The 18,217-nt window shown below is 43.2% G+C and overlaps 1 protein-coding gene across 1 annotated transcript in view; it reads left to right on the top strand.

Moving 5' to 3' along the window:
• klc2 (kinesin light chain 2) overlaps nucleotides 1–18,217 on the top strand; it is a gene marked incomplete at its 5' end in the record, with an annotated part of 57,785 nt that overhangs the window by 4,232 nt on the left and 35,336 nt on the right. The window contains 3 exons of the mRNA XM_084313098.1: nucleotides 2,819–3,146; nucleotides 14,073–14,289; nucleotides 17,048–17,237. Of these exons, the coding sequence (XP_084169224.1) occupies nucleotides 2,819–3,146; nucleotides 14,073–14,289; nucleotides 17,048–17,237 (735 nt within the window). The remainder of the gene's footprint in view (nucleotides 1–2,818; nucleotides 3,147–14,072; nucleotides 14,290–17,047; nucleotides 17,238–18,217) is intronic.

Raw genomic sequence — 18,217 nt, 5'->3', positions numbered from 1 at the left:
GGTCAACACCGCCCTCTACTGCCAGGCGGAGCTATTGCATCTCATTGAAAATGGGCTGGTGTGTTTTAGGAACCGATCTGAGCCGGGCGGGCGTGGTTTAAATACTCAGGCGAGCCAGTTCTATACAACGATGGCATCGAACAGTAACTCCGCCCGCCCGTCATTGTGGAACGGTCGGTAGTGTGGTACAGACCTCCGTACTTGTGCCCCGCTACGACGGTAATTTCATGTATGCACGAGGAGACATAATAATGATAATATAGCGTTGATTTCAGGATGATTAGATATTCAGCCGAAAAATTACAACGTGATGACTGGATTACAGTAAAATGCCTTTTTCTCGTCTTTTTCCTGGAATGACTGAAAAGCACCCAAACCATACTCTATTCAAAACTGTATATAAACGGAAATGTACGGATGAAAAAACAATCCGTCTCGGGCATGTTGACTGGAAGCAACTCAGAGACTCGACGGCGTTATTAGACCCATATATATAATATAAGATATATTTTAAGCACTCGCAAATGTCGCAGTCTAAAACTATACCATTGAATAAAGACCTGGCGATGAAGGGGGATCAGCGCCCCTGCTGCTGGCGGTCAATGTGTTAACAGACAGACAATTAAGGTAGAATAAAATTAAATGGAATATAAACTAAATTAAAATAAAAGTATAATATAATAGAAAATTCAAATAGGCCAGGGCTATACAATTGTGCATGATTTAGTCGAGTCACTATTTAGAATAAAAATACAGTGGGATGGAATATTTAACAGGCAATTGAGCATTATTGGCCGCTGGAGTTAGTCACAAACTAGTCAATGGGGCCAAGCTCCACAAGCTGTGGACCCCAGGAAGAGTAGCTGTTGCCATTTGTAACGGCTAATGGGGATCCAAATAAACTTAAACTTAAAGCTGACTGAACGTAACTGAGAACTACTCCACAGTGCACACATACAGTAATAGATTTCAATACCAGCTGACTGAAACTAACTGAAATCTACTCCCCACCTTGGGAACAGGGTGAAAAGCAATCTCAACCGGAGCATGACATAAGAGCAAAATGGCCGCTAACGGCCACTAGCTGGTCTTCTACCACTCCACCCTCTTACATTAGTGGTGGGCTCGCTTGGAATATGTGGTTCTCTGGACTGTCCGATACGTGTTAAGTTATGTGAACACATGCATGGTCAGTACGCAGCTTCTCACTTCAGATACAGCCGGGCTATACGTGACCTTGCTTGTGAAAGTAAACGTGCCCTCATGGTGGGTTCCCCCCCCATCTGTCTTTTATTGTCCGTCTGCCTTTAACTCGAGCTTGATCCCTCATGACCAAAAGGATAAAAGGTAACGGTGGAATGAAGATGAAAGTAACTGAACATACAGCGGAAGGGTGTTGGTCTCCAGACACTGCAGTCCCATTTTCCTTCCCTGGGCCCTACCCCTCATTTCGGAGTGCCCTTAACTGGGTAGTGGCCCTTCAGAACGGAGCTACAAGGAGTAGGGGTTGAAATCTTTACCTAGGAAATGGGACGCCCCTCGTTTCGTCATGAGTAGTAAAATAATGTAAAGGCCTTACCTACTATGTATCGGCTTATTCGTTTGTTACAGGGCCTAGAAACATAACCGACAGTGTACATATAATAATGATATAGGCCTACGTATTTATTGTATATCAAACACGGCACTTTATTTACAGCGTATTTTGAGATTAATTACATTCTGAACTGCAATGTAGTGGAGCTGTGCATCTGGAGAGAAAAAGCCACACAATTCTGCATTTTTCCTCAATATCTCCGCGACACCAACTGTATGAGTTATGAAAGACCTTGTAACCGGACAGGTCTCTCCTACATTACTGGCACCGGCCGTGGAGAAAACTAACCCAGAATGACGAGTGTTACTGCTCGGTTCATCTGGTTGAGCAGTTCTGCCATATCTGATGATTAAACTGACCTAACCATTTTGTCCGCCATCAAAAGATACTTAAAACCCGTATTTCTTTCTTGATTTGGAGCAGTGGAAATAATTGTAATCATATTTGGAAAGGTGTGAGATAGGGGGAAAAAGCGACATTTCCTCAAAGGGAAACCGAAACCTAAGTCCTTTACGCTCTACCTTCTACCCCTCCGTTTGGAGTCAGCATCTGAAAACACTCCGATTGGAGGGCCAGACCTGCAAAATAATCGGAACACCCTACGCTACGCGGCCACGCGCAGAACAGAGGGGTGGGGCCAAACAGAGGGGTTGGGCCAAACAGAGGGGTTGGGCCAAACAGAGGGGTAGGGCCAAACAGAGGGGTGGGGCCAAACAGAGGGGTGGGGCCAAACAGAGGGGTAGGGCCAAACGGAGGGGTAGGGCCAAACAGAGGGGTTGGGCCAAACAGAGGGGTTGGGCCAAACAGAGGGGTTGGGCCAAACAGAGGGGTCGGGCCAAACAGAGGGGTGGGGCCAAACAGAGGGGTAGGGCCAAACGGAGGGGTAGGGCCAAACAGAGGGGTCGGGCCAAACAGAGAGGTGGAGCCAAACAGAGAGGTGGAGCCAAACAGAGGGGTTGGGCCAAACAGAGGGGTTGGGCCAAACAGAGGGGTTGGGCCAAACAGAGGGGTAGGGCCAAACAGAGAGGTGGAGCCAAACAGAGGGGTGGGGCCAAACAGAGGGGTAAGGCCAAGCGGTAGGTGAGATCGGACCCAAGTAACAAAATAATCCACCCCTCCCCTACTCCACACCCCACCCCTCCCCTCCACTCCTCCCCACCTCTCCGCTCCGCCCCACCCCACCCCACCCCTCCCCTCCCCTCCACCCCACCCCTCCACCAGGTGATCATCGCCCTCTCGGGACACCTGAGCGCCGTGGAGTCGGAGAAGCAGAAGCTGCGAGCCCAGGTGCGCCGGCTGTGCCAGGAGAACCAGTGGCTACGGGACGAGCTGGCGGGGACCCAGCACAAGCTGCAGCGCAGCGAGCAGAGCGTGGCCCAGCTGGAGGAGGAGAAGAAGCACCTGGAGTTCATGAACCAGATCAAGAAGTTCGACGACGACGTCTCGCCCTCGGAGGACAAGGGCCAGGGAGGAGGAGGAGGAGGAGGAGGGGACAATTCCAAGGACAGCCTGGACGACCTGTTCCCCAACGACGATGACCAGGGGCCAGGTACTGTCTGCTGCCCCGCAGGGAGGGGTGCTAGGTCTGGGTACTGTCTGCTGTCCCGCAGGGAGGGGTGCTAGGTCTGCGTACTGTGCTGTCCCGCAGGGAGGGGTGCTAGGTCTGGGTACTGTCTGCTGTCCCGCAGGGAGGGGTGCTAGGTCTGGGTACTGTGCTGTCCCGCAGGGAGGGGTGCTAGGTCTGGGTACTGTCTGCTGTCCCGCAGGGAGGGGTGCTAGGTCTGGGTACTGTGCTGTCCCGCAGGGAGGGGTGCTAGGTCTGGGTACTGTCTGCTGTCCCGCAGGGAGGGGTGCTAGGTCTGGGTACTGTGCTGTCCCGCAGGGAGGGGTGCTAGGTCTGGGTACTGTCTGCTGTCCCGCAGGGAGGGGTGCTAGGTCTGGGTACTGTGCTGTCCCGCAGGGAGGGGTGCTAGGTCTGGGTGGGAGATGTCAGATACTGGAGAGATACAGCAACTGGCTAAAGTTTAGTTATTATATACTCAGGAAGATGTCTGTACGATACTGGATAGATAAAGCAACTTTCTAAAGTTTAGTTATTATATACTCAGGAAGATGTCTGTACGATACTGGATAGATAAAGCAACTTTCTAAAGTTTAGTTATTATATACCCAGGAAGATGTCTGTACGATACTGGATAGATAAAGCAACTTTCTAAAGTTTAGTTATTATATACCCAGGAAGATGTCTGTACGATACTGGATAGATAAAGCAACTTTCTAAAGTTTAGTTATTATATACCCAGGAAGATGTCTGTACGATACTGGATAGATAAAGCAACTTTCTAAAGTTTAGTTATTATATACCCAGGAAGATGTCTGTACGATACTGGATAGATAAAGCAACATTCTAAAGTTTAGTTATTATATACTCAGGAAGATGTCTGTACGATACTGGATAGATAAAGCAACTTTCTAAAGTTTAGTTATTATATACTCAGGAAGATGTCTGTACGATACTGGATAGATAAAGCAACTTTCTAAAGTTTAGTTATTATATACTCAGGAAGATGTCTGTACGATACTGGATAGATAAAGCAACTTTCTAAAGTTTAGTTATTATATACTCAGGAAGATGTCTGTACGATACTGGATAGATACAGCGACTGGCTGGTCTAAAGCTCAGTTGTACTCTGGCTGACCTCAGTAAGATACTGGATAGATAACCGTCTACGTCAGGTTGTCCCTACCTTGGGGATACATTTGAAAGAATCTCAATTAAACAAAAATTACTAATGGTCATTGCTGGCCAGCTCACAAGTGCAGCTCGATCTCTGTCCTGAGAGATGAAAGGTTTGTTTCTGCTTGCCGTCAGATGGAGGTGTTGATATACTGAGAGTGGGCCCTCCTGGTAGGAACACTGCGGCCCTTTGCTCTCCCAGGCAGGACTACAGATGGCCCCAGTGTGGCCGAGGTTGTTTATTTTTAGACTGGTTTCTTCACAGATCAAATCTGTTTTTCAATAGAGCCATGTACCAGGTGGGCGCTGTTGGCAGCTGTACGCTTAATCGTGGTGGAAATGGCAGTTTAAAGCTCCCCGTAGGCAACTTCTGAGAAATTAGCAGTTTACCTGCCCAGCAGAAATAACTTTTCGAGCCCATGCACGCGCAACAAAGGTTTTACACAGACTCCCAGAGGCAGCTTTAAGCGTATATATATATATAAGATATTTCCCAGCCTTTGATCGACTCACTGTGTGTTCAAAAGAATTAAATAAAATAAGTCCGCTTAACACTGCTGGTGCCTCTGGGAGTCTGTTTTCCATAGAGACCCGGAGGAAGCAGCCTCAAGCTGACCTACAGTACATGTCTTTTTTTATTTTACACAAATACAACGTGCATGAGCTTGAAAAGTGCTGCAGAGCCATGTCTCTGCTGAGCAGCTAAACTCACTCTTAAAGTGAAGCAGAGCCATGTCTCTGCTGAGCAGCTAAACTCACTCTTAAAGTGATTCAGAGCTCTGTCTCTGCTGAGCAGCTAAACTCACTCTTAAAGTGATGCAGACTGTCTCTGCTGAGCAGCTAAACCCACTCTTAAAGTGATGCAGAGCCATGTCTCTGCTGAGCAGCTAAACTCACTCTTAAAGTGATGCAGAGCCATGTCTCTGCTGAGCAGCTAAACTCACTCTTAAAGTGATGCAGAGCCATGTCTCTGCTGAGCAGCTAAACTCACTCTTAAAGTGATGCAGAGCTCTGTCTCTGCTGAGCAGCTAAACTCACTCTTAAAGTGATGCAGAGCCATGTCTCTGCTGAGCAGCTAAACTCACTCTTAAAGTGATTCAGAGCCATGTCTCTGCTGAGCAGCTAAACTCACTCTTAAAGTGATGCAGAGCCATGTCTCTGCTGAGCAGCTAAACTCACTCTTAAAGTGATTCAGAGCCATGTCTCTGCTGAGCAGCTAAACCCACTCTTAAAGTGATGCAGAGCCATGTCTCTGCTGAGCAGCTAAACCCACTCTTAAAGTGATGCAGAGCCATGTCTCTGCTGAGCAGCTAAACTCACTCTTAAAGTGATGCAGAGCTCTGTCTCTGCTGAGCAGCTAAACTCACTCTTAAAGTGATGCAGAGCCATGTCTCTGCTGAGCAGCTAAACTCACTCTTAAAGTGATGCAGAGCCATGTCTCTGCTGAGCAGCTAAACTCACTCTTAAAGTGATGCAGAGCTCTGTCTCTGCTGAGCAGCTAAACTCACTCTTAAAGTGATGCAGAGCCATGTCTCTGCTGAGCAGCTAAACTCACTCTTAAAGTGATGCAGAGCCATGTCTCTGCTGAGCAGCTAAACTCACTCTTAAAGTGATGCAGAGCTCTGTCTCTGCTGAGCAGCTAAACTCACTCTTAAAGTGATGCAGAGCCATGTCTCTGCTGAGCAGCTAAACTCACTCTTAAAGTGATGCAGAGCTCTGTCTCTGCTGAGCAGCTAAACTCACTCTTAAAGTGAAGCAGAGCCATGTCTCTGCTGAGCAGCTAAACTCACTCTTAAAGTGATGCAGAGCCATGTCTCTGCTGAGCAGCTAAACTCACTCTTAAAGTGATTCAGAGCTCTGTCTCTGCTGAGCAGCTAAACTCACTCTTAAAGTGATTCAGAGCTCTGTCTCTGCTGAGCAGCTAAACTCACTCTTAAAGTGATTCAGAGCTCTGTCTCTGCTGAGCAGCTAAACTCACTCTTAAAGTGATGCAGAGCCATGTCTCTGCTGAGCAGCTAAACTCACTATTTTTTTTGATCCACTTTTTCTCCCATTTTAATTTTTTTTTATATTTTTTTTATTATTGCAAAACAAAAATTATTAAAAGTCAGTACTCAACACATAATGCATAATGAAACTAACAGTCAAGGTGGTTAAAATTACATGCAAGTACAGAAACAAGACAAAAAAAAAGTCTATAATAACATTTTAACCGTATACAGTGTATATCCAGCGAAATTAACAATTATATAAATGTTTATATAGGACATACCCCTAATACCTATTTTCTAAAACCCTACACACATATGCTCCAGCTCGAACCCCCCCCTCCCGGACCCCTCCTTGGATAGTACCTCCATTATCCCTCACTCCTAACCAGACACTACCATTATAAGCTAGCTTTTATTCTCTCCACCACTTCTACCCACATTGACATTTTGGATTTGTTGAGACCCAGAATTCTTGCTGTAGATATTTCTTGATATATCACATCGAGATATGTAAGAGACCAAACTTTCCGGCACATTTTTTCCGGTTGAAACCAGCGTGATGCGATCAGTTTTTTTAGCTACTGTGATACCCGATAAGACCAATCTCTTTAGCTGTGGATTTACTGCAAACTCAAAAACATAATTTAAAAGCAATACAGAGGGGTGTACTGGTATATTCCAAGATACGAGTTTTGATAATTGATGGGTCACATCTTTCCAGAATGCCTTAACTGGTATAATATAAGATTCATATTCACATATAAGATTCCCTATATGGGAAGAGCAAGGCATACACTCATTAGGGGATATTTTTAATAACCAGGGCTTCTGTAGTTATGGAGAAATATGCACAAAGTTTAACCTCACCGAGTCCACATGGCTTTTTTACATACAGTTACGCCTATGTTTGAGGTCTCACGGTGTTCCATTACACATACCAGTTGAACACCACAGATACCACAAATGTTTCTATGAAAGAGAAACATTGGGAGGTTTTGTATCAGGTTTTTATTATCAATTACTAACGTCCTCGTATGAAACCCTTCAACTAGACACTGTCTGGAGGAGGGATATTCCAGACCTGGAAAGTGACTTTGATTGGCAAGAAGTATGGGCAAATGTCCGTCTTACATCAAGGAACCCGGACCATCAACAAATCAATCTTAACTATATTCACAGGACATACTTGACTCCTATAAGACTGAACAGAATGGGCCTGAAACAGGACTCAAAATGCTCCCAATGTACAAATGGAGACGAAGGGACATTTATGCACATGTATTGGGACTGCCCACCAGTTAAGGCATTCTGGAAAGATGTGACCCATCAATTATCAAAACTCGTATCTTGGAATATACCAGTACACCCCTCTGTATTGCTTTTAAATGATGTTTTTGAGTTTGCAGTAAATCCACAGCTAAAGAGATTGGTCTTATCGGGTATCACAGTAGCTAAAAAACTGATCGCATCACGCTGGTTTCAACCGGAAAAAATGTGCCGGAAAGTTTGGTCTCTTACATATCTCGATGTGATATATCAAGAAATATCTACAGCAAGAATTCTGGGTCTCAACGAATCCAAAATGTCAATGTGGGTAGAAGTGGTGGAGAGAATAAAAGCTAGCTTATAATGGTAGTGTCTGGTTAGGAGTGAGGGATAATGGAGGTACTATCCAAGGAGGGGTCCGGGAGGGGGGGGGTTCGAGCTAGAGCATATGTGTGTAGGGTTTTAGAAAATAGGTATTAGGGGTATGTCCTATATAACATTTATATAATTGTTAATTTCGCTGGATATACACTGTATACGGCTAAAATGTTATTATAGACTTTTTTTTTGTCTTGTTTTTGTACTTGCATGTAATTTTAACCACCTTGACTGTTAATTTCATTATGCATTATGTGTTGAGTACTGACTTTTAATAATTTTTGTTTTGCAATAATAAAAAAAAAAGAGGGGTGTACTGGTATATTCCAAGATACGAGTTTTGATAATTGATGGGTCACATCTTTCCAGAATGCCTTAACTGGTGGGCAGTCCCAATACATGTGCATAAATGTCCCTTCGTCTCCATTTGTACATTGGGAGCATTTTGAGTCCTGTTTCAGGCCCATTCTGTTCAGTCTTATAGGAGTCAAGTATGTCCTGTGAATATAGTTAAGATTGATTTGTTGATGGTCCGGGTTCCTTGATGTAAGACGGACATTTGCCCATGCTTCTTGCCAATCAAAGTCACTTTCCAGGTCTGGAATATCCCTCCTCCAGACAGTGTCTAGTTGAAGGGTTTCATACGAGGACGTTAGTAATTGATAATAAAAACCTGATACAAAACCTCCCAATGTTTCTCTTTCATAGAAAAATTTGTGGTATCTGTGGTGTTCAACTGGTATGTGTAATGGAACACCGTGAGACTTCAAACATAGGCATAACTGTATGTAAAAAAGCCATGTGGACTCGGTGAGGTTAAACTTTGTGCATATTTCTCCATAACTACAGAAGCCCTGGTTATTAAAAATATCCCCTAATGAGTGTATGCCTTGCTCTTCCCATATAGGGAATCTTATAGGACGTTTTCCCATTAAGAGTGCATTGTTATTAGGGGTGGGAATCACCAGTTGCATCATGATACGATACGATATCGATTCTTTGGACAACGATACGATATTTGCCGATATCACAAAGTCTCTCACGATACAATACGATACGATTAGATTCAGGTGCCTGCGATCGATATGAGATGATATCATATGCCCATTTAACACAATCAGTTATGAGACTCGCCACAGGATTTTCAAAATAAGAGTATCGATATGAATCGATCTCATTACATCGCATCGATCCGATTCGATCGTTGATAATTACATCGATGTATCGATCTGGATCGATGTATCGTCCCACCCCTAATTGTTATTGAATATGGGAGTGTGATTATGCCATTTTTGAGGGTTAGGATATTTTTTTTGTGTTTCCCGCCATGTTCTGATTGCATGGGTAATTATGGGGCCAAATTTCCGCTCACAGTGCTTGATTGAAAGTTTAGTGTGTGCTATGTCCTTCAGTCTCTGTGGGGCTACTATGTTTTCTTCTAATTCTCTCCAAGATACCAAAGCCTGGGGATCAAACCATATTGTCAATGGTCTTAATGTGAAAGCCTTAAAATATTGTAAAAAATCTGGAACTGCCATGCCACCGTCTGCTTTATTTCTCTGTGCGGTGGATCTTTTTATGCGAGGTGGTTTGTTATTCCAAATAAATTTGTATGTGGAGGAGTGTAATCTTTTCCAGTAGCCCTCTGGAGGGGGTAACGGTAGCATTGAGCTGATGAAGTTGATTCTTGGTAATACATCCATCTTAACTATTGATACCCTTGCCTGTACTGAGTTTTTAAGTTTTGCCCACCTGTCCAGGTCGTCTTTGATTTTGTTCTGTATTTTTGTGTAATTGTGCTTCACCGTTTGTCTTATGGTGGGAAATATTTCCACACCCAAGCATCTAAAATGTTTTACCATGGGTATCGCACCTGGGAGGGTTGTGTCTTTTTTTGCATGGATGTTAAGAGGAAGGAAAGCCGACTTCGGCCAATTTATTTTAAATCCCGATAAATCACCAAAGTTCTCTATCAACTTGAGTAGATGCGGCAATGTGGTGTTGGGGTTTTGCATGAACAATATTACGTCGTCCGCATATAAACTAATTTTATGTTGTGTGCCCTTGATTACGATTGGTTCTATGTATTGGGATTGTCTTATATATTGTGCTAAAGGCTCTAATGATAGATCGAATAGTCCGGGACTAAGAGGGCAACCCTGTCTGGCTGAGCGTTATACCGGAAAGATTTCGGAGATGAATGTGCCTGTTGTAATCATGGCCGATGGGTCCTTGTATAATACTTTAATCATATCAATGAATCCTTTTCCTAACCCCATCCTTTCTAATACTGCCCATAGAAACGACCATTCCAGCCTGTCAAATGCTTTCATAGCATCCAGGGATAGCATCGCCTTAGGTGTGGTGTCCTCTTTGTCTGCATCTAGTACGTGCAGTATTCGTCTTATGTTATCATTGATCAGGCGACCTCTTATGAAGCCAGTTTGGTCCGGATGAACTAAAGACGTCATATGCTTTTGCAATCTGATGGCTAATACCTTAGAGTACAGTTTGACATCGGTTCTGAGGAGGTTTAAAGGTCTGTAACTACCGCACTCGGTGGGGTCTTTGTCTTTTTTGAGAAGGACTGAAATGAGTGCGATATTGTGGTGTTTATGGAAGCTCCCCTCCTTGACTGAGTATAAGATCATATTTAGTAATAAGGGTCCAAATATGTCCCAACAAGAAAGGTACATTTCTGATGGGATACCGTCTCTTCCCGGAGCCTTACCATTTTTCATTCCGGATATGGCCTTCTTGAGTTCTTCTAATGTGATCGGTGCTTCTAACTGTTTAGCGTCGTCCTCCGAAAGTTTAGGGAGAATAATTTGATTAAGATATGTGTCCAATTTGTTTTGATCAAAGGTCGTTTCTGAATTATACAAGTCGGAGTAGAATTCTTTGAATGTATCGTTTATTATTTTGGGGTCCGTTACAAGTACTTGTTGTTTTCTAATGGCAGTTATATCTGCACATTTTGCATTCATTCTTAATCGCATGGCTAATAGGTGACTAGGTTTAGAACCTTGGAAATACTGCTGTTGTCTTGTGCTGCGTATTTGCATTTCCGATTTTTGTCTGTATATTGCATTGATCTCTGTTTTTAGAATGTTAACTTGATTTTCTAGTCTAGTTGAGTTGTTGTATTTTAAAGAATTAAATAACGTTGAGTAAAGCGTTTCTATTTCAGACAGTTTTGTGCATTGATTTTTGCGCAATATGGAGGAAAATCTATCCGTGAAATCCTTGATCATACCCTTTACCGACATCCATATTATTCTGGGGTCTTGCACCGCGTTTGCATTATCCCGTAGGAATACTGTGAGAGCTTCTTTGAGTTGTGTAATGAATTCCTTGTTGTTAAGCAGCATAGTATTAAAACGCCATCTTGGGGCCCGGGAAGATAGTATACCAAATGTTGCTTTTAGGATTAAATAACAGTGATCTGAAAGTGCATTGGGTATCATTTCCACTTCATATTTATCAAATAGTCTCGGGGATGCAAAGACGTAATCAATTCTGGATAATGTGTTGTGTCTCGCCGATCGACAGGAGTACTTTCGGGTCGTGGGATTAAGTGAACGCCATAAATCAATTACCCCTGTAGTCTTTGACCAATCTTTTAATGCTTTAGATGAATTTTTTTGTTCGCTGGAAAAGGCCAGGTAAGATTTGTCCATCCTTGGATTCCAAATGGCATTAAAATCCGCACCTATTATAAATGAGTACTCGGGATGGTTTAACATTTCAACGGTTAGTGAAGTGAAGAAACCCACTTCGTACAAATTTGGGGCATATACCGCTGCCAACGCTATTTTCCTGTTATAATGTACAATCCTAGCTATAGTTATACGCCCCTCAGCATCCGACCATACCCCTTTTAATTCGATATTTAATTTACGTCTGACGACTATGGCTACACCTCGAGTTCTCGTACCAAAAGAAGAGTGACTAATATTATGGTATATGTTATCCGCTAACGTATCTATGTCTTCCTCTAAAATGTGCGTTTCGCTTAGTAGAGCCACGTCCACATGTTCTTTTTTCATCAGTGTGAGCACGCTTTTGCGTTTGTGTTGTTTGTTTATCCCACCGGTGTTCCATATCATTATATTCAAACTAGCCATAATCTATGCATGTTTTTGTGTAGTTTTTGGTAATGCTTCTGGAGTGCGAAGCTACAATAGATGTACATCCAATTAATGAGGTCCCGTTGAGAGCCGAGCTTAAAAACATATATATATACAAATAAAAATCCCCTATTTTCCCCTCGCCCAGAGAGTCGTACAGGCCTGTGTTCCAAAAACACATCCTCTGCGTATGACTTTCTCCCTTAGTCCACCGGATTGCCCAAACTGAGCATTGTAATCCTAATCTTCCTATGCTAATTGCCATAGGATCTAACATTTTCATTCTAATACAATAGAATGTCGCTTTTGGTCTTGCACCTTCCCTTACTGTAATGAAATATTGTGAAAAATGAAAAAAAAAGAGAATAAACTTTCATCGACATATTCATTTGAACCCTCTAACATGTAGGAAAGTCAGGAAACAGGAAAAGATTGTAGAGAAATATTGACACCTTAATGTGAAGAACAATGGAAAAGAACAATGTAAGTTAAAAGAAAGAGAGAAAAAATTGAATAATAAAAAAAAAGATAAAGATAAGGAGTGAGAGATAGAATAATACTCAACGTGGAGAAGCCACTAGAACCGAATTAAGTAATTAGATAAAATAGAAAAGCAGAGCCTTTTAGAGCTTCAATGTGCCAGTCTCTTCATCAGTGGAGTGATTACTTAAATTGTTAGAATAACCTTGTTGTGTTCATACGTTTAGGTGTGGTTGATTTTTAAAGTATTATTAAGGATACACACCGGATGTTTAATTGCAGGCCTTCGTTGTCATGGTGCATTATATTCTAGAAGGTTGTAGAATACACTAGTACTAATAGACTGTTGTTGTGTTCCAGAATGATCTAAGAGGCCCAGGGCAGTCGAGCGATAAACCCAGAATATTCCAGATTGATCTTATTGCCAATGATATGTTCTTGTCTCCCCGGAGACCAGAGGTCTGAAATTATAATGTATTACGAATCGTATTATACACAATACGCATTGGTATAGACGGCCTGCATATCATCTGCTACTTTGATGAACACAATAAAAGTCATTCTAATACTGATATACACAGAGGAAGAGGGAGATGAATCGGCTTATCTGTTTTCAGACAATGTCGTTCTGACTTGGGGTATCTGCTCCATATCGATTCCAATAATCCTCAGCCTCTTTAGGTGTGTGTAATCCAATCCTGCGGCCGTCCCTGCCCACGATCGATAACAGCGCCGGGTATGTTAGCCTTGGCCTGTGGCCAGACTTGAACAATTTTTGCATCACCTCCTTGTATGGTAGACGTCGAGCGATGGCGTCTTTGCTTAGATCTTCGTAGATAAATATTGAATGATCACCATGTTTCAGCTTCCCACGTTGGATGCGAGCAATTTTGATGATGTCATCTCTTATTGATGTCTTCCGCAGAGTAACAATGATGACTCTTGGTCCGTTGTTTCTTTGCTCTCCGCATTCGTGCCGAGCGCCTTGCCCACTAGGCCACGTAGCCGCCGCAGCTAAACTCACTCTTAAAGTGATTCAGAGCTCTGTCTCTGCTGAGTAGCTAAACTCACTCTTAAAGTGATGCAGAGCCATGTCTCTGCTGAGCAGCTAAACTCACTCTTAAAGTGATGCAGAGCTCTGTTTCTGCTGAGCAGCTAAACTGATTACAAGTATCCTGATAGGCCTTAAGCCAAATGATATTTATAAAAAAAAATTAAATTATTTTAATTATATTTGTTTATTCTTATTTCAAAATGTTATATTAAAAAACAGGAGGGAGAAATGTTTTGTTACTATATGTCAGTCATTCTAATTCAAAGGCTATAGCCTACCTAATTATTTGAATAAAAAAAGTTTTATCGGATTAACGATCGATTCAGCATCAGAATGATTGACGGAATGCTCAGTTACCCAAACAGTCGTCAGCGACACAGCCCTCCATTAGACGAGTGACGTCAGAGTGACGTCAGGTGTCTTCTTCCCCTGCCTGCAGCCCAGCCCAGCGGCGAGGTGGCGGCCCAGCAGGGGGGCTACGAGATCCCGGCCCGCCTGAGGACCCTCCACAACCTGGTGATCCAGTACGCCTCGCAGGGTCGCTACGAGGTGGCCGTGCCACTCTGCAAGCAGGCGCTGGAGGACCTGGAGAAGACCTCGGGGCACGACCACCCGGACGTGGCCACCATGCTCAACATCCTGGCCCTGGTCTACAGGTAGGGAGGGATAGAGAGGACCGTGTTGGGTTTCGAGAGGACCATGTTGGGTTTTGAGAGGACCATGTCAGTTGATATTGAAATCAACGATTATTAAGCACGATTTACTCATTGATTTGAGAACATCGTATGACGATGACTGAATTAGTTTCACCTTCTCGACCAAAGGCCGCCTTTCTGTCGTCTTCTACAAGTTATCAAAGATATTTCAAAATCACTTCACCCGAGCTGAAACTACTGTTTGGGCTTGGAGGAGCACACCGCTGTGAAGGAAGGGTGCGCTGCGTTTACAACACCAGACTAAATGAGAGCAACGCGGCATGCGACACAATAATGGTTTTATCTGGATTATCTTGGAAGGTATTTCAGATGGCTTGCTATAAGGCTAATGTGTTGCTGTGCAGATTCCCTGGTAAAGTCAAAATGCACATCAAACGGAAAAAAGGAGAGCAAAGCATCCGTGTTGAAAATAAATACACATCTGCATCGTAGTAATTCATATGACATAATATTCAGCAATAGGATCTATTCACCCCGTTAGGAGACATGAAGAAGGATGCAGGGATGTGCAGATATTAGGGGTGTAACGGTACACGTATCCGTACTGAACCGTTTCAGTACGCGCTGTGTACTGAACGAATGCAATGGTATGTTAACCAGCAACGGAACGTGCGTGCAGAACTTTATTTTTGCGTGCAGAATTTTATTAAAAACTCCCAAGTTCACCTCTTCCCAAAATATAACTTGCACAAAGGGCCGGATGTTTGTTCAGCCCACGCACAACACTGAGACTCAAAACCTACCTGTTCTCCCTAGCATTCAACCTTCCTTACCCATAACCACCCTCCTCCAACCTACCACCCCCTTTTCCCCTGCCATACGTTCTCTCCTCTCCTGCCCCCCCCCCACCCCCCTCTGTTTCCCTTACTCACTTCCCGACTCTCTCCCCTACTGACTCCTGTATTTGTTATCCGTTACTCGTGGTTTTATGTTCTTGTGTATGTTTTCTTTGTTTTTTTGCCTATTGTCAGCGACTTTGGGTCATTGAAAAGCGCTATTGTTGAAATATGACACGTATATCATGTAAATTAATAGCAGAGACATTCTCCCTGCATCATTACACTATACAAAGTCTGTATCCTCCTAATAGGACGTCTCTCTCCAGCCAGACCACTCACAGATCCTTATCAGTGACCTGCTTGGTGCAGGCCATACACACACACTTACACATAGGACAAGCACACACACACATACACATCCACACCCCCACACTCTCACACACACACACAAACCTACACACACGCACACATCTCCCCCACACACACACATACACACATACACCCTCGCTCTCAACGCGCACACAGTGACTCCTTTGGTGAGAAGATCCCACCAGACCCCCGGATCAAATAAATTCAACTCATTATGACAAAATGCCACAAGCCAACTAATATACGACCAGGTCAAACACTGGTCACATATTCCAGTCTCCATTAATCACAGATCGTTATCATAGAGACACACACACACAAACTTGCACGTAAATGTGCGTTCCACGCACTCATGCACGGCGGACATACAGGCTGACCAATACACACAGACACACAACGTGCACGCAGGACAAAGACACATACACACTGGACTAGGAGGCCAATAAAACACCCTGACAGAGAAACCACAGGGCTTCTTCTTCACTTCTCTGCTTTGACTGGACTGAACGGACTGACTGGACTCCACGGACGAGACTGCACAATGACTTGACTGTTTTTTCTTTCTTTTATATACTCGACCGGCCGGTTGTAACAATCTAGATTTCAATTGTACCTTGCTATATTCACCTTGTATAAATACTTTGCTTATTCACTTTTTATATTACAGTGCTTGTTAACTTTTTATAATAAATACCTTCAAAAGTGTTTCATCTCATATCTTTAAGTATCTTTTACAACTTTCACGATTGAGTCAATCTGTGACACTATACAAAATAAATGAATTATTATTATTTTGAGAGATTACCTGTAATTTAGCATAGCCTCATAGTGTGGCGAACGCACACACGTACACACACACACACAGACCCTCTCTCTCTCAGTGCGTGAGGAGGATTGGTGCTAGCTTGAGAAGGGGCTGTCTCTCGGAAATCAAATTAATGATAGTTTGTGGCATATAGAACGGACATTCATACGCAGCAACGCGCCTCCAAACAAGGTGTGATAAACATGAATTGATATATTTTCCTTGGCATTAAACAGGAAATAGTATTTACCATTAGGGACCTTCATGACGCTACTTTCTCTATTCAATAATAACATATTTTGCCCTGAGGGATGGTGGTCGCGGTTGTTGTTGTATTCAGTTAGTTCAATGACGTCGCTTGTCTCCTATCCGTCATGCAGCGCATTCAGGCCCACGCCTACAATCTAATATATATATATATATATATATATATATATATATTTATTTTTCTTTTTTTTATTAATTTGATTATTATTATTCTATTATTAATTTGAATATAGAATATTCATTGACAGCCCTACTTAACAGTTACTCCATCACCCCTGAGTGGAACATGGAAAGCCAAATAAATAAACGAAAACTTTGCCCCACTGTACCGAAAACCTGTGACGTAGGTACGTACCGAACCGTGGTTTTTGTGTACCGTTACACCCCTAGTACATATGGTATGGTAGGTATGTTTCCAACACAATATGCACTTTGCCAAAACGAGTGCGTTGATCCCGCTGCCCTTGTTGTGCCTCAGGGATCAGAACAAGTACAAGGAGGCAGCCCACCTCCTGAACGACGCCCTGGCCATCCGGGAGAAGACCCTGGGGAAGGACCACCCGGCCGTGGCCGCCACCCTCAACAACCTGGCCGTGCTCTACGGCAAGAGGGGCAAGTACAAGGAGGCGGAGCCGCTCTGCAAGAGAGCCCTGGAGATCAGAGAGAAGGTACCGGGAACACTGGAGTTTACCGTTTGTGTGTGTGTGTCAGGGTTCGCACAAGGTCCTTGAAGTGCCAAGATACAAAAAAAAAGTTGACAAAAAAAAGTCAAGGCCTGGAATTCCTTGAAAACAGCAAATCTTTTAACAAGGTGCTTAAAAAGTCATTGAAATTCAAATCAACCAATTTGATATTGAAGGTTTTGTTCATCCATGATAAAACATTTCTGAATCAAGACATTTCTTTTATTTAAAGTGTAACTAATTGTCGGAAATTGGTTTTAAGCCATAAATATTGGATCAGAATTATTTTCTATAAAAAAAAAAGGCATACCCTTGAGAGTCCAAGGGCCTGTTTGAACCCGTCGGCGGAGAACAAAGGGATTTAGAATGTCTCAGAAATGCTCAGGAAGTCGCGCTTTTCAGAAATCGGTAAAAATAGAAAAATGACATTTTCTAGTGCTTTGAGATGTAATATATATGTCTCCTTACTTGCTAAACGTAATACGACTTGTAAATATGTTTAATTCTTGCTAAATTGTATAGTTCTAATTATCCCTGTATTCCCCGAAACTACAACGTGTCACGTACATGCACGAGCGCACACACAAACGGCGCATAGGTGTTAATCACTGAGTGATCTAATATGCATATTCTTCAGCGCGAGAGGGGGGGGTTGTGTTTCTCACTGTCTGTCGTTGATAATATAATCTGAAGAGGTCCTGCATTATTATTATTATCATTCTCGAGAATACACGGGACCCGACGGAACGTTAATTTATGTATTAAAAGTAGTCTAACATGCTTTTCATCCTCGCCCGTGTATATACCCACGTCGCGCTAAAACAACATAACTACTGTATGGCAGAGACAGAGTGCGTGTGTGTACGAGTTATGAGTTATCTCGCAGTTCATTCAAGCGCGCATCACGGTCATGACAGCTCTCTCTAGAGTAGAAAGGTGCGCTCACAGGGGCGTAGCTGGAGATT

This window comes from Notolepis coatsorum, assembly GCF_963971535.1.
Source record: "Notolepis coatsorum genome assembly, chromosome: 4".
Lineage (NCBI taxonomy): Eukaryota > Metazoa > Chordata > Actinopteri > Aulopiformes > Paralepididae > Notolepis > Notolepis coatsorum.
This window is presented reverse-complemented; position numbering and strand designations above follow the sequence as displayed.